Raw genomic sequence first — 23,206 nt, forward strand, 5'->3', positions numbered from 1 at the left:
CTGTGGTCATTGTTGGAGAGAGCCTGCTGTGTGGACGTCATCGTTGGAGACAGAGACTGCTGTGTGGACCATGAATCCAGTGTATTTATACAGCTTCTGCCTTGGAATAGCATCGTTCCTGATATTTATCTACTACTATGTGGGACGTAAGCGTGCTACTCGCAGGAGATTGAGGGTGCACCCTCTACTAATGAAAAGACAGAGGAAGGGACAGTTCCAGACGCTGTACCGTGACCTGAGACGACACCCAGAAAAGTTTTACAGGTACTGCCTGATGTCCATATCCCTGTAAGTATCCATACCTAAACACCCCACCCCCACAACCCCTTCATCCATACCTAAACTCCCCACCACAATCCCTTTATCCATACCTAAACTATACTCCCCCACAACACCCATACCCCTGTATACATAGCTAAACACCCCACCCCCACCCTCCCCACAACACCTTGTCCCACAGAAAACTCTATTCTTCCTTTCCATCTCCTGTCATAGGTTTGATACCCTCCTGGACATGGTGAAGGATGACCTCAGGAAGAAGGATACCAGGATGCGTAGAGCTGCCACACCACAAGAACAACTATTGATTACTCTGAGGTTAGTAAAAACAATTTTTTTTTTAAACAAAACAAACATTCCAACAACTTCCAACTTGGAAGTAAACAACATTCTTCCAACATGGAAGAGATCAAACACATTTTAACAAATTGTAGATAAATGGTACAACAAATGGGTGCGGGTACAATGGGCCACAGAGCCCAACACTACTAGTGCAAAGAAGGGACACTAGTCCCTGGATCATAAAGTGTACACGGTGGGTACAGAGCAGGGCAGAGCAGGACATGGCCTTCTAAACCTGGGATACAGGAATGTCAACATGACATGACAAGGCCAAGTGGCCAAGCCATGTCATGTTATGTTTCCTGCGTCACAGGTTCTGAAGGCCATGTCCAAGGGGAGGCCAAGACTAACAATTTCCTTTACAATTTGGGTTCTGCACCAGTTCCATGGAAAAGGTTTGGTGAACTTGTGAGGTCAGGAGTGTTAGGGGTACTAACCGTGGAAGTGCTTGAACTTGTTCCTAAGTACCTTCTTTCCTCAAAAGCAATCCCTCTATACCCTTGGTAGCTTTGGGAATTTGATTGCCAGGTGACAGGTGGAGGTGGAGGTGCTCTGTACATGGCCTGTAGGGTCTGAAATTGTGGGTCCATATGAGATTTGACGGCCTCTAATAAACTGTACTGGCACATGACCATGCTGACACTTGGGACTTTGTCCACAAAAGGAAGAAGTGACATGAGGGTGTGGTAGGCTGCGTGTGATTGGTGTCGCATAAGGTCAGCACTTTGATTTTGCATCTGTTGCATCTGCTGCTGCAACTGTGAAACTTGTTGGTGATGTTGCATTTGCAGTTGGTCAAACTGTGCTCGATATTGTTTGTGCAACAGTGCCTCCATCAAATGACTTCTGTCCTCATCCTGCAGCTGCCTAGTTAGGATAGTTTCCTGGCTTCTAATTATGCCTAGTAGGCCTGACACTGCACCCGACATCTCGATCTCGGTCTCCCTTCTTGTGGGTACAGGACCAGGAGCAGCTCTACGCCTACTTGCTGGAGGGGTGTCCTCACTTGGTCGGACTCTGGTTTGGGAGACTTGGGTATGAGTAGTGCGAGGGGGTGCAGGTGCGGATGCCTGTGCCAGTAGAATGTCCTGTGTGGGTGGTTCAGGGTCAGGAGTACCAGGGAGTACAGGGGCTGGAGTTTCAGGGAGTACAGGGGCTGGAGTATCAGGGAGTACCAAGTCCTCACTAGACCTCCTGGAGTCAGACGAGTCTCGTCTTGCTGGTGGAGTGAAGTCTTTGTCCAAGATAGGGTCATCAAGGATGTCATCCTCAAAATCTTCCTCACTGTCCTGTAGATAGACCTAATTTTTGTCAATGTCCACATCCTCCATAAAACTATCTTCAGTGCTGTAGATAATACAAAGGAGAATGTTAACATCATATACCATGTGTTGTAGGTGAACATCATATACCATGTGTTGTCGGTGAATGGTCAAAGTAGTTGAACTTACTCTCTAAGGTCCACAGAAGATTTTAGGAAAGACAGCTGTCACTCTTTAGCCGAGATCCTCAGATCCTTTATGTAGGCGTCACGAACACTTCGCCATCTGGTTTTTAATTTTTCAACTGCAAAGACAAAAAAAAATTAATTTGATTATTTCTCTCCTAGGTTCATCGCAACTGGAAACGTATGCATCACTACACGTAACATTCAGTATAGGGAAGAGCACGGTGGCAGGCATCATTGTGAGGACTTCCAGAATCCTCTGGAGAAGGCTGAGGCCCACATATATGCCTGTTCCGGACACCCAAAAATGGGAGGAGATTGCAGACCTATTCTGGACCCAGTGCAAGTTTCCTAATTGTATTGGTGCGATCGATGGAAAGCACATTAGGATTCAGAAACCATTGAGGAGTGGCAGCCATTACTTCAGTTATAAAAAGTACTTTAGCATTGTGCTAAATGGCTGTGGCGGATGCGGACTACAAGTTTGTTTACGTGGATGTGGGGTCATACTTGAGTGCCAATGACTCCGGCATTTTCCAACGTACGACCCTGTACTAGCGGCTGGAGCAAGACCAACTACAGCTACCCCGTGACAAACCGTGGCCTGGGACAAGGACACCCGCCTACCCCTTTGTGTTTGTGGGAGATGAGGCTTTTGCCTTGTCTACCCACGTGATGCGGCCATATCCGGAAAGGGGCCTCAGTGAGAAGCAGACCCGTTTCAATGCTCGGCTCAGCCGTGCTCGGCGAATGGTGGAGTGTACATGTACATTTGGAATCCTGGCGTCAAAATGGAGGATGTTCCACACACCTTTGCTGCTGAAACCGGACAACGCTGTCCACGTTGTCAAGGCAGCATGCATTCTCCACAATTTTGTGCGCCAGGAGAAAGTGGACGTTTCTGAACCTCCAAATGTACTTCCACTTCAGCAGATGCGGAGGTTTGCTACAAGGCACAGAATAGTCTGCCTCCGAAACAGGGACAAATTGGCAGATTATTTCATGTCCTCTGCTGGACAACAATAAAAACGTTTTATTTTGTTCATATACATTTGTTTAGTTGACCTGTTATGTTGGTTTTTTTTGTATTTTTAATATTTTTCTACTGGTTTTTAATAAATTAGACACAGAGCATGTGTCTCTGGGCCGCAGGCCTGTAGGCCATGGGCCTGCGGCCCAGACACACATGGGTGGGACACAGGTGGCACAGACACACGTGGGGGGACATAGGTGGCACTGAACATGGGTGGGTGGGACACGGGTACACACAGAGCGTGCGTGTCAGGGCCACAGGCCTGTAGGCCTTGGGCCTGTGGCCCAGACACACATGACTGGGACACAGGTGGCACAGACACACGTGCTTGGGACATAGGTGGCATTGAACGTGGGTGGGTGGGACACGGGTACACACAGAGCGTGCGTGTCAGGGCCGCAGGCCTAAAGGCCTTGCGCTTGCGGCACAGACACACGTGGGTGGGACACAGGTGGCACTGTACGTGGGTGGGTGGGACACGGGTACACACAGAGCGTGTCTGGGCCGCAGGCCGTCGCAGGCGGCCCAGACACACATGGGTGGGCAAGGCCTGTGTGCTACACATTCAATATGAAACTCACCACAAGCAACAAAACACAGATGCAACACCACAAGCCCCCCAAATCGTTGTAAACATACCTTGCGCAGTTTTTCGCTTCCGATTCATTTCATCGAATCCCTCCACATAGATTTTGGCGAGCACGAACTGGGAGGAATCCCAGTCAAACCCTGCTGGGCACATGTGTCTGCAAACAAAGATGGCCGCTGTAGAACTTTTTTCTATGGTCCTTTCTATATACATGAAGTACCATAGAACCATAGAACCATAGAAAGCATACAGGAAGAGGGCTAGAAAGGTCCGTTTTTATAGGCAGTGTGTCGTCAACTTCCGTTTTCCATTAGTTCCTATTGAGCTGCAAAACCTTCCGGATCAGTTCCGCAGGGCTAAACGTTGAAAAATAGGGTCTGCAGCATTTTTCCGGACCGGCCGCCGCAACGTAAAATCTGTGTGATCTTTACCAGCTACCAGAGGCGGGACAAGGTCCTTCAGCACCCAAGGCTGAGACACCAAAGTGCGCCCCCCATCCCTCCCACCCCAGCCTTCACACACTGATTGCTATTAGACTAATAGGTGCCCCAAGGCCCCCAACCTCCCCAACACCTTAATCTCTAGTTATCTGGCTTGCAGTCACTGTCATGTATCCCCTTTTCTTATTTATTTCTGCTTCAAACACAATTGGGAATGACAGCTGAATAAATTGTGCGCCCCCTCCTACACTGCGCCCTGAGGCTGGAGCCTCTCCAGCCTCTGCCTCGGCCCGGCCCTGCCAGCTACTCACAAGGAGAGTAATAGTGTCGTTGAATTTGTTTTGTAAAACTCTGCCCGATGGTACACACACAGTCTTTAGAAATAATTTAGCAACCTTGTTCTGGTTCTCTGAGCATTACTGTTTGCCAGAGGTTGTCAGGAATCTCTTTTGTTTGAGATTTGACATCCCTCAGAAACCTGCATTGTAAGGATTAGCCTTATTATGTTATAATGTAAAAAAAATGATGCTCTTGCTTGTTGATATTTGCTTGGATAAATACTGTATGTTATTTGCTTGGGCATTAATGAAAACTTGAAAACTCTTGAAATCATAACACAGCTTAACTAGACTGTGCTGTGCCTAGTGTTGGGCGAACACCTGGATGTTCGGGTTCGGGCCGAACAGGCCGAACATGGGCCAGATGTTCGGCATGTTCGGCCCGAACGCCGAACTCAATGGGAGTCAATGGGACCCCCGAACATGCCCATTTTGGGGGCCCTATGGGGTCGCAGGCATAAGGGGGGAGCATGCCCCGGTCGCGGGGGGGGTCGGAAATTCCCCCCACCCCCTCCGCTAGCGCTCCCCCCTCTGCCCGCTTCTCCATACAAAAAGTTTGAAACAAGTTCAATAGTACCTGGCTGGTGGCACTGGCTGGCAGTGGAGTGAGGAGGAGGAGGAGTCCGAGTAGCAGAGTGACGTTGAGGCCGGGCAGCGGGCGGTTCAGCGCTAGTACCCTTGTGGTACTTCCGCCCTTTCTCTGACCTCACGTCCTCTGCGTGATGACGCATACGAGGGTACGCGTGATGCGTACCCTCGTATGCAGAGGACGTGAGGTCAGAGAAAGGGCGGAAGTACCACAAGGGTACTAGCGCTGAACCGCCCGCTGCCCGGCCTCAACGTCACTCTGCTACTCGGACTCCTCCTCACTCCACTGCCAGCCAGTGCCACCAGCCAGGTACTATTGAACTTGTTTAAAACTTTTTGTATGGGGAAGCGGGCAGAGGGGGGAGCGCTAGCGGAGGGGGTGGGGGGAATTTCCGACCCCCCCCGCGATCGGGGCATGCTCCCCCCTTATGCCTGCGACCCCATAGGGGGCATAGGGGGGCAGTATTCGGCCGAACAGGGCCCTGTTCGGCCGAACAGGGGCCCTGTTCGGCCATGTTCGGCCATGCATTCTGCAGTTCGGGCGAACCCCGAACAGTTTGGCCGAACACCACCAGGTGTTCGGCCGAACTCGAACATCACCCGAACAGGGTGATGTTCTGCAGAACCCGAACAGTGGCGAACACTGTTCGCCCAACACTAGCTGTGCCTTCCTTTTTTTTTATATAACCACACCCTTTGCATGAAGACACAGATCACTGCAATAAATAATAAGGCACCAACCTTATTTTCATGCTGTACAGAATCTACCTAAATTCGGAAGCATTACTAGCAGACCAGTGCACATAGTGTTGTTATTATTATACAGTATATATATTTATATAACACTGTTATATTTATACAGTGCACACTGTCAAGTCACCAGCTGTCTCTTAGAGGAGCTCACAACCTCAACCCTACCATAGTCATAGTCTGATCTCCCTGTCATAGTCTAAAGCCAAATTTGGAGGAAATTGATGAGCGCAATATGTTTTTGAACATGGAAGGAAACCAGAGACCAGAGTTCCTAGAGGATTAAGACGAAACAGGGTCCAAAGCATAATATTAGCTTTGGCTCCCTATTATAGTCTCTCTGGTAAACTGAGGTCAAAGAAGGTTGCAGCCAGGCCCCTTGACACCCACTAGACCCCAGGCACTTGTCTAGGTTGCCTTGTGGATGATCTGCCTGAAGAAAACCCATGCAAACATGGGAAGAATATACAAACTTTATGCAGATAGGGTCCTGGTCCAGATTTGAAATGTGCCACAAAGTACTCCTTATGGGAGTTCTAAAATTACCACTTTAGAGGAACTTGATTATTATTTGAGCACATTTGCTGGTAGAGTAAAGAAGCCACCCATCTTGGTTTCCATAAGTAACTGTTCAGCCTAGCTAGAAGTCTGTCCTGCCCACCCAAACCTACAGATCTGTGCTTTTTATGGGTTTAATAGGCGAAACAAATTGTATCGTTCTCGAATTACAAGAGTTGTAATTCTTATACATTTAATTATTTAATTCATGTAATTCTTTAGGTTCTAAGATAGGCCAAATTAAGGGTCTTGTCTGATTTGCATGGATTTAGGAGGTTACCTTGTAGTTATTCTTTCACACTCTTCTATTGTTGCTCATTTGGGTTTCTCAGGCAGTTTCTGGGTTTGCGTCCTTGATGTGAATTTAAAGTGATATAAAAAAACCTAGCTACTTACCTAAGAACAGGGAAGGCTCTGGACCCTATAGAGCCTTCCCTGGATCCTATAGAGCCTTCTCAGTCCTCACAATGTATTCCCTACCACAGTCATAGTCTTATGTGCTTGTAGTTAACTAAGTCCCATTGTGGAATGTACAATTTAATTTACCTATATGTGTTTGGGATGCAGGAGGAAACCAGAGTGCCTAGAGGAACCTGAAGCAAACACAGAGAGAACATACAAACTCTGTGAAGATAGTGTCTTGGAAGTACAACATGATTGGCGGGTCTTGACCTGGATTTAAAGGCTAGGCTATAAAAGTTAAATTCTTTATTATGTCACAGCATAGGCACACACAACGTTTTGGCACGTAGGCCTTTGTCAAGTGCTTACTCACCCGACAACTGTCATAATTTTATCACAAATAATTTGCATAAAACACACCCTCCATTGCCATAATGCAACAGCAACAACACCCTTTCTGCTGTTGCATTATGGGAATGAAGGGTGTGTTTTATGCTAATTATTTGTGATAAAAGTATGACACTTGTTGGGTGAGTCAGCACTTGACAAAGGCCTACGTGCTAAAACATTGTGTGTACCTATGCTGTGATACAATAAACAATTGCGTTTTCATAACCTTTAAACCCAGCTTGGGGCCCCAGTCATTTCCTAGTTTGAGTACGTTTTTCTGCACCTTCTCTGGGCCCAGGTGCTGACTGGTTGACTCCCTGGTGTTTAAACCATTGTAAGCAGTCCAACGATTGGACAACCTATCTTGATCAGATAGTGTCCTGGCCCAGATTTGAATTGCAAGGCGAGAGTGCAATACACCATGCCACCATATGTTCAAAAGAACAGGCAACCATACAGCATGCTTAAAACAGTGGCAGCCTCCCCCAAATGTTTAAATAAAAATGTAATTGTTGCATCTATGATATCAAGATGATTTGGCACTGAGGAGGCGAACAATGCTGTGTGGTGCTTTTGAGCAGTGATCATTAATTAAATAAACTTTTTAAATCCATAACAAGGGAGCATGCAGTGGGGTTTAGGTGTACCAATGTTTGACATCAGTGTGTAATTTAATTCCCATTAAAAGCCATAAAGCTTATACATGTAAAAGCTGCAAAACAATATACACACCTGCATCAGAATTGTACATGTATAACCAGTAATTGTGTAAAGCAATTGGCACCACACAAGCTCTTGATAAGAAACAATTTCTCACAATAGGAAATACATTTTCTTTTTCAAATCCTTCTGATGTTTTGATTCCATTTCAAAGACTTCTTCTGAAAGCCATAAAAAAGACTGAACAACAGGAAGAAGTGTTAATGGAAAGGAAACGGCTATGATGACAACTCTCTACACTAAAGCAATTTTAATCTGTATGTCAAAGGATTGAGAAAGTTTAGTTATTGTAATGGGAACTACAATTCCATTAAAAGGAGGTCACAGCCATTTAACAAAGCAAGCGAGTTACTTCTTAGCTACAAAATGAACAGTAACTGAGAGATTTTGTAACAACAGGAAAGGGTGTATATAACCAAACATATATTAAGGATCTCTAGAGGAAAACAAATGAAGAGGTTCAATAAGTTTATATTAACAGTACAGTAGAGATAGTGATGGTCAACATAAGGCCACATACAGTGGGATGCAAAAGTTTAGGAAACCTTGTTAATTGTCATGATATTCCTGTATAAATTGTTGGTTGTTACGATAAAAATGTCAGTTAAATATATCATATAGGAGACACACACAGTGATATTTTAGAAGTGAAATGAAGTTTATTGGATTTACAGAAAGTGTGAAATAATTGTTTAAACAAAATTAGGCAGGTGCATAAATTTGGGCACCACAAAAAAGAAATGAAATCAATATTTAGTACACCCTCCTTTTGCAGAAATTACAGCCTCTAAACGCTTCCTGTAGGTTCCAATGAGAGTCTGGATTCTGGTATTTTGGACCATTCCTCTTTACAAAACATCTCTAGTTCATTCAGTTTTGATGGCTTCTGAGCATGGACAGCTCTCTTTAACCAACACCACAGATTTTCAATTATATTCAGGTCTGGGGACTGAGATGGCCATTCCAGAATGTTGTACTTGTTCCTCTGCATTAATGCCTTAGTGAATTTTGAGCCGTGTTTAGGGTCGTTGTCTTGTTGAAAGATCCAGCCCCTGCACAGCTTCAGCTTTGTCAGTGATTCCTGGACTTTGGCCTCCAGAATCTGCTGATACTGAGTGGAATCCATGCACCCCTCAACTTTGACAAGATTCCCAGTCCCTGCACTGGCCACTCAGCCCCACAGTATGATGGAACCACCACCATATTTTACTGTAGGTAGCAGGTGTTTTTCTTGAAATTCTGTTTTGTTTTTCCTCCATGCATAACGTCCCTTGTTATGCCCAAATAACTAAATTTAGTTTCAGCAGTCCACATCACCTTATTCCAAAATGAAGCTGGCTTGTCCAAATGTGCTTTAGCATACCTCAAGCGGCTCTGTTAGTGCTGTGGGTGGAGAAAAGGCTTCTTCTGCATACAGCATCTCCTTGTGTAAAGTGTACCGAATGGTTGAATGATGCACAGTGACTCCACCTGCAGCAGGATGATGTTGTAGGTCTTTGGTTCTGGTCTGTGGGTGGACTCTGACTGACCATTCGTCGCTTCTGTTTATATGAGATTTTTTTTGGTCTGCCACTTCGAGCCTTAACTTGAACTGAACCCGTGGTCTTCCATTTCCTTAATATGTTCCTAACTGTGGACAGCTGACATCTCTGAGACAGCTTTCTGTATCCTTCCCCTAAACCATGATGGTGAACAATCTTTGTCTTCAGGTCATTTGAGAGTTGTTTTGAGACCCCCATGTTGCTACGCTTCAGAGAAATTTAAAAGAGGAGGGAAACTTACAATTGACCTCCTTAAATACTCTGTCTTATAATTGGATTCATCTGTGTATGTAGGTCAGGGGTCACTGAGCTTACCAAGCCAATTTGAGTTCCAATAATTAGTTCTAAAGGTTTTTGAATAAATAAAATGACAACAGTGCCCACATTTATGCACCTGCCTAATTTTATTTAAACAATTATTGTGCACTTTCTATAAATGCAATAAACTTCATTTCACTTCTCAAATATCACTGTGTGTCTTCTATATGATATATTTACCTGACATTTTTTATCATAACAACCAATGATTTATACAGAAAAATCATGACAATTAACAAGGTTGCCCAAACTTTCGCATCATTTGTTGTGAAATACAGACTGTAAAAAATGGTCCCCAATTAATTTAACTTTTGAGTCTTCATCCCATCATCAAAATAATTTAAAGGACCGCTATGGCGAAAAAAGTAGGCAGTTAAATATGACAAAACCGACTTTTGGGCCAGTCCATCTCCATCTATTTCTACTTTCAGATTAATGGAAGCAGGCATATTGTTAAAAACCTGTGCTTTCAAATGAGCGTATCTACCATCTCTGCCATGGCAGCCATGTGGTAACAGGGTGAGATCAAATTACAACTTGTGATTAGAAGGGGAATTAAATAGGCTAAACTCTCTAAATACATACAGGGTGCATTTATCTGTGTTTCCTTCTGTCCTGTGCAAGAGTTCAGGTCCAGTTTAAGGGGTTTAGTGGGAAAAAGTCAAACTTTTTCAAAAAGACCTTGTAGTTTTTGAGAAAATCGATTTTAAAAATGGAAAGGAAAAATGGTTTTTCTGAGATACATTTTTTTTTTTTTTTGCAAATTTAAAATAGCTTTTCTCAAAAGCTACGAAGTCTTTTTGAAAAATTATTTTTCTCCCTTATTCCTACCCCATAACATACAGTGGGTTGCAAAAGTATTTGGCCCCCTTGAAGTTTTCCACATTTTGTCATATTACTGCCACAAACATGAATCAATTTTATTGGAATTCCACATGAAAGACCAACACAAAGTGGTGTACACATGAGAAGTGGAACAAAAATCATACATGATTCCAAACATTTTTTACAAATAAATAACTGCAAAGTGGTGTGTGCATAATTATTCGGCCCCCTTTGATCTGAGTGCAGTCAGTTGCCTATAGACATTGCCTGATGAGTACTAATGACTAAATAGAGTGCACCTGTGTGTAATCTAATGTCAGTACAAATACAGCTGCTCTGTGAGGGCCTCAGAGGTTGTCTAAGAAAATATTGGGAGCAATAACACCGTGAAGTCCAAAGAACACACAAGACAGGTCAGGGATCAAGTTATTGAGAAATTTAAAACAGGCTTAGGCTGGCACAGGGAAGCTGGTCATAGTTGAAGGGAAGATGGATGGAGCCAAATACAGGGCAAACTTGGAAGAAAACCTCTTGGAGACTGCAAAAGACTTGAGACTGGGGCGGAGGTTCACCTTCCAGCAGGACAATGACCCTAAACATAAAGCCAGGGCAACAACAATGGAATAGTTTAAAACAAAACATATCTATGTGTTAGAATGGCCCAGTCAAAGTCCCGATCTAAATTCAATCGAGAATCTGTGGCAAGATCTGAAAATTGTCCATCTAATCTGACTGAGCTGGAGCAGTTTTGCAAAGAAGAATGGGCAAGGATTTCAGTCTCTAGATGTGCAAAGCTGGTAGAGACATACCCTAAAAGACTGGCAGCTGTAATTGTAGCAAAAGGTGGTTCTACAAAGTATTGACTCAGGGGGCTGAATAATTACACACGCCCCACTTTGCAGTTATTTATTTGTAAAAAATGTTTGGAATGATGTATGATTTTTGTTCCACTTCTCACATGTACACCACTTTGTATTGGTCTTTCACGTGGAATTCCAATAAAATTGATGCATGTTTGTGGCAGTAATGTGACAAAATGTGGAAAACTTCAAGGGGGCCGAATACTTTTGCAACCCACTGTATATAGCAATTTTGGTGACAATAGCATGTATAGAGGCTTTTCCATTAACCCCTAAAGTCGGCACAAAATTACGAATGGCTTACACAAAATCGGTTGAATGTCCAAATCGCAATTACGTATGGCCCTAATTGTGAAATTGTATGTGAAATTTTACGTACCGTAATCGCAATTAGCTCATTATGATCATCGCTACTGAAGTGTGGTGATGGGTGAGTTCAGGCTTCTAAATTTCAATAACCCGAAAAGAACACCAATAAATTGTGCCCTCTATTTATGCAAGTTAGTGACAGGAATTGTTGTATGTACTCTGCACAGCGCTGCAGAAAATGTCAGCTCTATATAAATGCCTGATGAAAATAATGTAGGATAAAATGTAACAACAACAACAAAAACACTGCATAAATTGTACTTCCGCGTTGTAATAATTTAAATGTACATTTATTGACAATGTCATAGTCCGGTTTAGTGCTTCCTGCCAGGTAGAATTTCTCAGCAGCTGTCATACATACCTGTTGTTGGTTGTTTGAACAAATGACTTTCAAGAGGATATATTTGGAATTATGAAAACACATTAACCCTTAATGATAAGACCAAATAATCAATGTAAACTTGTTTGCTAGTCACAGATTTTTGAAAGTGAAAGGCTATATCTCTTGAATTATGCAGCAATGTTTTGTGAGATCTGTGAGAAACAAGATATATAAATACCCTATTGTGTTAGAAACCTTAGACATCCAATCAGACATGTCTGTCCACTGGCTACTTTTAAGATATTCATCATCTCGTCCCCTCTCTTTCTTTCCCACTCTGGCCTGCATGACCGTCTTTTGTTTGCTTGCTGATTACTAGTTAAGGTGGCTCATCACTTCTTACAAATGTACAGTATACAGTATTTGCATCAATGGCAGTGGAATTAGAACTCAGCAATCTAGCTCGCAACCAAGCTCAGTTTAAGCAATACAAGAGGATCTTGCGTACTTTGTATCACCGGATAAACCTTTTAGTTTTTTATAGAACATAATGGGATTTCTAAAGTTTAAAACCAGATACAAACAGCACAGCTTTGTTGTCTGCCATTACAGTGCAGTATATGTGAAAGTACTGAGATAAAAGTGATAAAACACTTTCACAGCTAAACCTTGCATTAAATTTGGCTAACTGATTTTTCATGCAAATTAGCAGAGCATGTTGCACTTACATTCAAGATTCGCAGATTCACGTTTATGTTCACATGTTTATTTACATTTACATGTTTATGTTATGTTACATTTACATGTTTAGGTTATGATTACATGTTCATTTACTAAGGTTTACTAAGGTTGCACATTGCATTATGCATACATTTCAATAGCGCATAGAGGATGTGATGTGGCGAGTGCACTCAACAAAAAAGCCGTAAACCATATACAATAATGATGGTACAACATCCAGAATCAATAGAAAGCCCATTCAGTAATATCAAGAGAAGTAAAGCATTCCAGGAGCAGCTCATCCCAAAAACACAGTGGTAACACACGGCTTAAAAATACAAAACTGTAAGATACTTAACAGGCCATTGCAGATGGATAGAGGTGCGGAGGTGTAGTCGACGGCCGTTTCGCCCCACAATGAGGGCTTTCTCGAGACCGAAGGTTTTGGGGCGAAACGGCCGTCGACTACACCTCCGCACCTCTATCCATCTGCAATGGCCTGTTAAGTATCTTACATTTTTGTATTTTTAAGCCGTGTGTTACCACTGTGTTTTTTTACAAGAAAGCAAATTAAAAGTTCAAGTTTTATATGGGATGAGCTGCTCCTGGAATGCTTTACTTCTCTTGATATTACTGCATTATGCATACATGCCTGTCTCTCTGATCATGTGTAGTTTGTGAAGTGGGAATTTTCGAAAAGAAAATAATAATACTAATAATAATAACAACAATAATAATATTAATAATAATAATAATTTAAAAAAAACCTTTAAAAATAAGCAAATGGGGGTCATTTTTTATATGATTAAAACATGATTAAATCTGGACTTTATTTGCAAGCCAGATGATACAATAAGAAAATACCAATAGAAGACTAGAATAACAGAGAATCTGAAAATCAAAGAATTAGAAACAAGTATACAGGTGAAAATGACAGACAATAGAAACATACAGAAAAAGATTACATTACATCATAAAGAAACACAGAAGAAAAACAAAAAAATATAGAACAGAAAAAAGAAATTAATAAAAATAGAAGAGTACAGATAAAAAAAGAAGAAAATGGATTTTATTATCTTTGTTGTTTGATTTGTATTTCATATAACATTTATATTTAACTAGTTATAAATAGGTAAGAAGACATCAGGGAAAGTGTGTGTGTGTGTGTGTGGGGGGGGGGGGGTCCCTTATTATTTAAGAGGGCTCCACCTTATGCTTATAACAGTATCGTTCCTTATAATTGTATGTTAGTTATCTTCACCACCACTACACTGATGTAGACATGTACTGGACAAGGGAAGGGTCAGGCCTATAGGCACAGATGTCCTGGTACCCAAGCTTCACCTTTCACCTACAAACTCCCTCTGAACCGCACCGCAAGTGTGTTGGCTGTCCCAGCTGTCACGTCTCCCTTAGTTTCCTTGCCTGTCATAGGTAGCTACAGGTGCCCCTTAGTATTAGATAGCCAGAACTATCCTCAGTATTAATTAGCGAGAGGTGCCCCCAAGTATTATGTAGCTAGAAGAGCCCCTGACTGAAAGGAAACCTGGTCAGTGGAATGCCGAGAGCTGGATAAGTAACCTCAGATTTACACTCTCATCAGGACTCTGCAAAGGGAAGGCGGAAGGCACTCGGGGAGGGCAGGAGTGAGCAACCTTTCCATTGTTAGGCGCTTGTAGGCATATGCCTACAGTGCCTTATGGTAAATCCAGGCCTGGAAAGGGTTGCAACATGGAGGTGGTCTTGCTGTCTCCCTTTTTTTAGATGCCCCTCTTCCACCAATGTTATTGACCATGCGGGCTGGTATTGCTCAGATGGCCTCTTCTTTTTCTATATTTTTTGGAAGTGGGAGGGTTTGCACACATTTGTTTAAATAATCTATACAATGTACATATTTCTATTACTCCTACTTTACTCTGCCTCAAACATAGTAGGGAATTTGCAAACATAAGAGCACATATAACTACTTAGGGCCCGTTCAGATCAGAAATGCGGATGGCTATGCGTGCGGAACGCGTGCGGACCGCAACGCGTACGAACGCATGGCCATCCGCGTTTGTGTGCGTTGCGTGGCTGATCCCATCACTGAAAAGTGAATGGGACAGCCACGCGTTTTTGCAAAATCTGCGTGCAGCATGCGTTCCCGGACTGCACAGGTCCGGAACGCATGCAGTGTGAACATCAGACATTGCACTCTATGCAATGTCTGATGTCGTGCGTTTTGGCCACCTGCATGCGTTTCCAAAACGCGGCTGGAAACGCGTGCAGTGTGAACGTACCTATCATTCCTAGGGGCCTCCATAATCAGCTTCACCCAGATAGTTTCCTGGCTGTCTACTGCTCGGTATTATGCCACCACTGTATAATGTGTATGCTAATGCTTTATATAAGAAAGTCAGCAATGTACAGTCTCTCAGATGTCTAGCCATTCAGTTATTGCATCTGACTGTACTTTCCTTAAAGTGCACCTGAACTCTTGCATAGGACAAAAGCAAAACATAACAGAAATGCACCCTGTATGTATTTTGAGTGTTTAGCCGGTCTAATTTCCCCTCATTTGTGCCTAATCACTAGTTGTAATTTGATCCTCCGCTGTGTTACATGACTGCCTATGAAAGATAAGCAGATAACCCCATTTGAAAGCACAGGCTGTAAACAATATGTCTGCTTCCATGAATCAAGAAGTAGAAACTGTGCAGATTTATTTTAGGATTTGTATCAGCTGTAACAAAGACATTTTCTTTCTTTGTTTCATACATTTACTTTAGTGCAAGCACAGTTTAAAGTACACCTGCTATGACAATCATTTTGTGATCTCCTTTTACTCCTTCTATAACATTCTAGATTTCTGGCCGTGATGCTGATTTTCTGCCCGCAATAACATCTCCTTCACCAGAAACAATTAAATCAGATGTTCTGACTTTTCTCTACAAGCTTATCCGATGTGCATGACTCTAAGTACAATAAAAAAGTGACTTTTTTACAAGAAAGTGAAGCTCACAGCCTCCAGGGCTATGCAAAATAGACAGCTGCCCTCTTAAAACAGAAGGTATTTGCAATTTTTCAAGTTGGAGTGAGCGTATGAGGTGTCCCACAATGCATCACTAGTGAATATGCAAATCATTCCTTTGATGTCCTTAAAGCCGTCTCCAGAACCTCCAGCACAAGTTGACATGTAAGCATGTTTTACATCATTGCATTCCAGTGGTTCTAGAGGTGTGTTTGGCTTTCAGTGACAGTAAATTGATGATTTGCATATTCAGCTTTGTGGCACACCTCATATGCTCACTCCAACAAGAATAATTGCAGATAACTTCTGTTTTAAGCAGGCAAATTTCACTGCTAAGAGTTCTGGTTCACTGTAAGCTTGCTGGGCAATCTGTAGCCTCCAGGGCTGTTCAATAGAGGTTTACATTAAGAAGATGAATTCTTTCTCCAGACAGTTTTGACTAGATCAAGTGATGCTTATATCTGGCCAGCAGATAGTTCCAGCTAATCTTTCTGAATAGATTTTTTTCAGCTGGTTGGTGTTGCTTCCCTAAAACATAATGGATGCCAAGAGGCAGCAGCATTCCAGTACCACAGGGAATCTGGCACTACTATTTATACACAAATAGTTTAAAATGGCAGCTCTTTAGTTGTCAGGTAGCATAGGAATCATTTCTTGATGTTACAATAATTCAGTCTTTTCAAAACACTTCACATCATACAAATTTTTACTGTTGGAACAAAGTGTCACTTTTTGGAAAGTATTTTCCCACTATGTGAAACGGTATTAAGCACGGTATTAATCGTTCGCTCCTGTAGCTGTAAGTTTAATATAACTTTCTAAAATGATCTGTGGGCTTTCATTGAATATCAGATGGAAAATAGTCTAATCTGCTACATGAATAAATGTTTGGGATATATTTACATGAATTGTTCTACTGAGGCTTTTCTCACTGAGGGGTGTAGTTCATGTCAGCTATCCACACAAAACTACACGCTAAACTCATATTATATTACTAGCTCATGACTCGGAATTGCCTGGGTATGTATTTGGCTGGTGTTGGCTACGCCCACTTTTTCTAACCCTAACACAAAATTGCTCAATTTCTCAATGACCAAGTTTGAGAGCTTTGCAGTCTTTGGAATCAATAATTTGCATTGAAATGAAACAAATCTAATTGGCTGTTTGTGGCTCCACCCCCTTTTCTGAATTTGAACCCCAGTCACCCAATGACCAACTGTACCAGGTTTGAGGCTTGTGCCATTAACAGTGCAAGAATGGCAGCAATTAACTACTCCCCTTGAAGATCAATAGGTGAATTTTGGCGTTTGTAGGCTCCACCCTCTTTTCTGAATATTAATCCCAGTCACCCAGTGACCAACTGTGCAAAGTTTGAGAACCCTACCATTAACAATGTAAGAATGGCTGCAGTTTAAATTTTCACAGGGAAATTTGTATTTGTCTCTGCCCACTTTTTGGTTATGGGGATAAAAAGTATCCTATCCTATATGTTATTCCAGGTAATGTACCATGTGTGTGCCAAATTTCATTCAAATCCTTTCAGCCATTGTTGCGTGATTGAGTAACAAACATCCAAATTTTCGCATTCACAATATTAGAAAGATGCGTGCTTAATCTGTTTAATGTCTTCTCTTTGTATGGTTTCATGGACCTGTGTTAAGTTGACTTCTTTAGCTCAGGTACATCCCCATACCATACTATACTATACATCAATGAGCGCTTGGCCAATCCATGGTGCATAGTCACATCCCCATCCTATATACCAGTGAAAGCTTGGCCAATCAATGGTGCATACTCACATCCTCATCCTATATATCAGTGAGAGCTTTGCCAATCAATGGTGCATACTCACATCCTCATCCTATACATCAGTGAGAGCTTGGCTAATCCATGGAACATACTCACATCCTCATCCTATATATCAGTGAGAGCTTGGCTAATCCATGGAACATACTCACATCCTCATCCTATATATCAGTGAGAGCGTGGCTAATCCATGGAACATACTCACATCCTCATCCTATATATCAGTGAGAGCTTGGCTAATCCATGGAACATACTCACATCCTCATCCTATATATCAGTGAGGGCTTGGACAATCCATGGAGCATACTCACATCCTCATCCTATATAACAGTGAGAGCTTGGACAATCCATGGTGCATACTCACATCCCCATACATGGCTAAGTGGCTGCCTTACGCTATAGCATATAAACTGGTAACCTTTGGCTGACCAGTATGTAACTGGGCACAGATGCCAAAATCATTCACCTGTAAATGAAAATCCACATTCAGCTATAGGTCCTCAGATCACACATTTACTGAGAGGATGAATATGATGATATGATTAGGCAAGGCTTCAGGAAGGAGTTTATGGGGGAGAGGTTGAGGACTGGCATCAATAAGAGTTTCAGGTTTACTTCAGAGCAGAAAGCTAAGGTTAGGCTTCAGGAAGGGGCTAAAATGGGTGGGGGGAGGTGGGCAATGTTGTGTTAAGCATCAGAAAGGAGAATAAAAAAGTACAGAGATAAACAATTGATAGGCCATACACAAGCCTAATGCCAAATTATTTTTTAATTTTCATTGCCTGCTGTTGTGGTTAAAAGATTGCAGCTCTATTGTTATTTCATTAAAACATAGTGGGATTGCTGAAAGATTGCTGGAAGATTATGGAACTAGCAGTTGGGTGATTGCATCCTCAGTGAGGCTACATCAGTGAGTACATGACCACTAACTCATAAACCTTCCAGTAACCCTGAAGGTGTTTTATATGACACAGGTGAGGAAGAAAAACCTGAAGCATTTTTTTGTAATTAATCCAGTCCATGTTTGCTGGATCACTTATCACCAATCTTGTCAGTAGAGATCTCAGGAGATGCCTCGGTACATGACGCCCCATTTTCTTTATGACTGCTGAACGTTTATCTTTTTGTCTTTTTGTCTATCTTCTTCACTGCAAGTATCTATGCTGATTCCATGCAAACTTATACAGCATAAAAACAGACCATTTCAATGATTTTGTTGTGGCATTTAATTGCTCCATTTTCAAGCTGCATAAATCTGCACACAATTAGCCTTAAATCTGCATCAACATCTAATTATTTACATCACACTGACCATCCCTAAAGCTGAGTAACGAAAAGAAAAAATACAATTTGTAATTAGGCAAGCAGCATGGTGGTGGAGTAGAATAGAGCGGTGGTTGATTAGTACCAGCAAGACAATTCTTATAATGTTCAGATTTGCACTTTTATAAAAAAGGAAAGAAAATGATCCTATCAAAGTCAGTGGCTGCTAACTAAGTAGCTAGCAGCTGGTTTGTTAACTAAGAGTTAAGGTCCGTACACACGCCCGACTGGAGGCAACGACGGGTCCGTCGTCACCTCTCGCTGGGTGGGCGTTCCAGAAGCAGCCGTATCTGAGCGGATCGCTCAGAAGCAGCCGTATCAGTCCGCCGACAGTGCGTACACACGCCGGACTGTCGTTGGAACGCCCACCCAGCGAGAGGTGACGACGGACCCATCGTTGCCTCCAGTCCGACATGTGTACGGACCTTTAGGGTCTTTGGGATTGACTAAATTAAATCTCCTCCCTGGTGTAAGGAGAATTTTCTGCTGATCACTGCTTGATTGCTATATTTCTCGTTATATTGCTATATTTCTCGTTATTGCTATATTTCTCATTATTTATCAGCTACAGGGTACATTAAACACATGATGTGAGAGAAGCTTTCAGCATGAAGACGTCACATATGCCACTTGTTTAAACTTGTCTAAACTTCTGCTTATTTTCTATTTTCTTATTTTTTGTGTATTTCCAGGTAACTCCCGGCAGTAAATCAGCACAATCCAATGTTAGTCAGGGAGACTTGGTGGTGGCCATTGATGGAGTTAACACAGATGGCATGACTCATTTAGAAGCCCAGAACAAGATAAAGTCAGCGAGCTACAATCTGAATCTCACCTTGCAAAAGTAAGTCAACTACTAAAGAAACAGCCTGTTTAGGAATATGAATATAACCATTTTCCAGAGAATGAGGGAGTCGAAACTCTATCACCAAGACGGTGGTCAAACACTGATTAATTTTTTTTAATGTTGATATCCAGGCCAATTTCATAATTTTATAAAACATGCTAGAAATGCCACAATGATTCCGAAATCGATCAAATTGGTCTATTATGCCAGACAGAAGATATTGCTTGATTGGTGGTGGGTCGGGAGCTTGGCCGTAGCGGTATTTGATTTTCGGGGACCCTGAGTGTAGGCAGGAGAGCTTACACTCACCTGTCCGCCGTAGCACTTCCCATGTCTTCTTTTCACCACTAGGCACTCCTCCCTGTTTCATCTTTCCCACAGCCCCTGTTTCAAGGGATAAATGCTAGAGGCAGAACAATAGAAGCCTTATAGGTCATGTAAAGTACATGCCACATTGCCTCTAGTGTCCAGCCCCCTTTTACTTGAGAAATATAATGCTTTTCACAGACAGACCATCAGGGGGCGCTGTATGACTGATTTTGTGCTGAAATCCCTTCCACAAGAAGCTCTGGGACTGTAGTACTTTTGGCAGTTTGTTACAATGTAACAAGGTTCACAGACAGGAATTAGCTGTTTACAGCTGTCTCTAACAGCCAAAACAGCTAGGAGCAGCTACATAACCTGCCCACAGTAACAATGTCACCATGTAATACATGTCAGAATGTAAATCGGGGAGAGGAAAAATTTTACAATGAGCAAACACTGACTAAATCATTTATACATAATTATGGTAAAAATGAAGCACTTTTTTTACTACATTATTTTCACTGGAGTTCCTCTTTAAAGAGAGTCTGAAGCAAGAATAAATCTCGCTTCAGACCTCACAGATAGCAGGGGCATGTGTGCCCCTGCTAAACCGCCGCTATCCCGCGGCTAAACGGGGGTCCCTGATCCCCCAAATCCCCTCGTTTTAGCCGGGGAGTGCTTCCTGGTTGGGGCAGGGCTAACCGCCGCAGCCCTGCCCCACGCGCATCTGTCAGCACGTATCTCCGCCTCTCCCCCGCCCCTCTCAGTCTTCCTTCACTGAGAGGGGTGGGGGAGAGGCGGCGATGCGCTGCTGATAGACGCGACTGGAGGCAGGGCTGCAGCCGTTAGCCCTGCCTCCAGGAGTGACCAAGTGTCGCAGTGGGGGGTTTGGGGGTGAAGGGACCCCCGTTTAGCGGCACTATAGCGGCGGTTTAGCAGGGGCACACGTGCCCCTGCTAACTATGAGCTCTGAAGTTAGATTTATTCTCGTTTCAGAGTCTCTTTAAGTTACCTCCTCTGTAGTTATTTTCACATGCAGTTAATTAGCAGCCTGTCTTTAACTTTAGAAACCGGGAGTTATTTTAAGAATTGAAGAGTTAACTTCAGGTTTGCCTGAGGTAAAATGTTTCCTGAATACTACATGCCTTATCACCATGGTGATAACTCTAGAAATGTTATTAAAGACGGGAGTTAAGCTTCGTGAATTGAGGCCATAGCCATGCAGCTGACCAAAGAATTTAATTTTAACCAATCACTGATTGCCCTAGAATTATTTTTCTTCTAGCCAAAGGCTTGTTGGGAATCAAACTATTAATGGTGGGATTGAACAATGATCTTTGCATGACTTTATGTTGCTTTGTTCGTGAATTGTTTTGCCAATGTTGGATGTGAGGATGTTGATTATAATTTCTTAAACAGTCTGCCTTGGACTGTGTACTTTTGATTATATTTTTTGCAGAAACTTAAAAGTTAGTCTTTTTTACAGAGTGGTTCTTGGAAAGAATTGCAGGTAATAATGTAGACTTAAGTAGTTCTTTAACTTTTAACAATGAAGCTCCATTTGTGTAAAGAAAACCAGAAAGCAAAGAAATATTGCCCAACAAAACCTGGGAAAGAACACATTAATAGATAATAAATATAAAAACCCTTCAGTGAATGCTTCATCAACACTACAAAAATTGTTTTGGTGAAGACAGAAAATGTCATAAAGTTTATTCTTTTTGCTCCTGGAAACAACATTGATGTATAAAATAGAGAAAGAACATTGACACATAACAGCTGCTAACAGTAGTTTAACTGAAAATCATGGGGCTTCACAGCAAAATTTTTAACATGTTCATGTGGCCTCTGGGCCTCGAGCAGTGATGCTATCTTTCCCATCTTTTTGGTTGGATTTACATTTTCTTTGACCAAAGGTCAAGGTTGATGTAAAGTAACAGTTTTATTAGTATAGCACCATTGAAGGGAAACTAAAAATCTGGGTACTGGTTAACAAATTTAGGTACAAAGAAATAGATTTGCATCCCTCTTTAAAGCAAATATGAAGCAAAACTAAACATATGAGATAATGAATTGTATGTTTAGTTTGGATAATAAATATAACATTAGTAGCAAAGAAAGGGGTCTCATATTGTTTTCCAGTACAGGAAGAGTTAATAAACTTCTCTGATCTAGTGGACTAACTTAATAAAACTCAGTCCTGTTTTCTGAAGAGCTGAAACAGCCAAGAAACAGTTAAAAGCATTACACATTTACATGTACAGGAAGCATTCACCCACAATGAGTTATTGCTCTATAATCAACCAATCCTCCAATCTATATTTCAAATGGTTACGTTTAACTGAGATCTCTCTAATATACTGCCAGAACTAAAAGAGTGAAAATGGATTGACTGAACATTTAAGTGTAATTCCATTTTCATTGGGTGCACTAGTCCATATCCCCATTGGAGATTCTTAGGGCTTTATTTATTTTCAAAAGCACTTACTGGACAGCAGTTGCTCAGTCTAAGTGTCAGATGTTTACTGCCTACTGTAACTGAAAGCCACATAAAAACAAAGTAATTTATAGAGCAAATTATTCTAGGGAAAATGTAGGTCTTATATGTATGTGTTTACATGTACAGCCATGGCGGAAATTGTTGGCACCCCAGAAATGTTTCCAGAAAATCAAGTATTTCTCACAGAAAAGTATTGCAGTAACATGTTTTGCTATACACATGTTTATTCCCTTTGTGTGTATTGGAACAAAACAAAAAAGGGAGGGGAAAAAAAGCAAATTGGACATAATCTCACACAAAACTCCAAAAATGGGCTGGACAAAATTATTGGCACCCTTAACTTAATATTTGGTATCATACCCTTTGGAAAAAAATAACTGAAATCAGTTGCTTCCTATAACCATCAATAAGCTTCTTATGCCTCTTGTGTGAAATTTTGGACCACTCTTCCTTTGCAAACTGCTCCAGGTCTCTTATTGGAAGAGTGCCTTTTTCCCAACAGCAATTTTAAGATCTCTCCACAGGTGTTCAATGGGATTTAGGTCTGGATTCATTGCTGGTCACTTCAGAACTCTCCAGCGAT

The 23,206-nt window shown here is 42.1% G+C and overlaps 1 protein-coding gene across 4 annotated transcripts in view; it reads left to right on the top strand.

Moving 5' to 3' along the window:
- Positions 1-23,206, top strand: part of LDB3 (LIM domain binding 3) — a 332,821-nt gene that overhangs the window by 101,661 nt on the left and 207,954 nt on the right. For all 4 annotated transcript variants that reach the window (XM_068258597.1, XM_068258596.1, XM_068258600.1 and 1 more), the window contains exon 3: positions 19,663-19,814. In XM_068258597.1, coding sequence (XP_068114698.1) covers positions 19,663-19,814 — 152 coding nt within the window. The remainder of the gene's footprint in view (positions 1-19,662; positions 19,815-23,206) is intronic.

This window comes from Hyperolius riggenbachi, chromosome 10, assembly GCF_040937935.1.
Source record: "Hyperolius riggenbachi isolate aHypRig1 chromosome 10, aHypRig1.pri, whole genome shotgun sequence".
NCBI classification, from domain to species: domain Eukaryota; kingdom Metazoa; phylum Chordata; class Amphibia; order Anura; family Hyperoliidae; genus Hyperolius; species Hyperolius riggenbachi.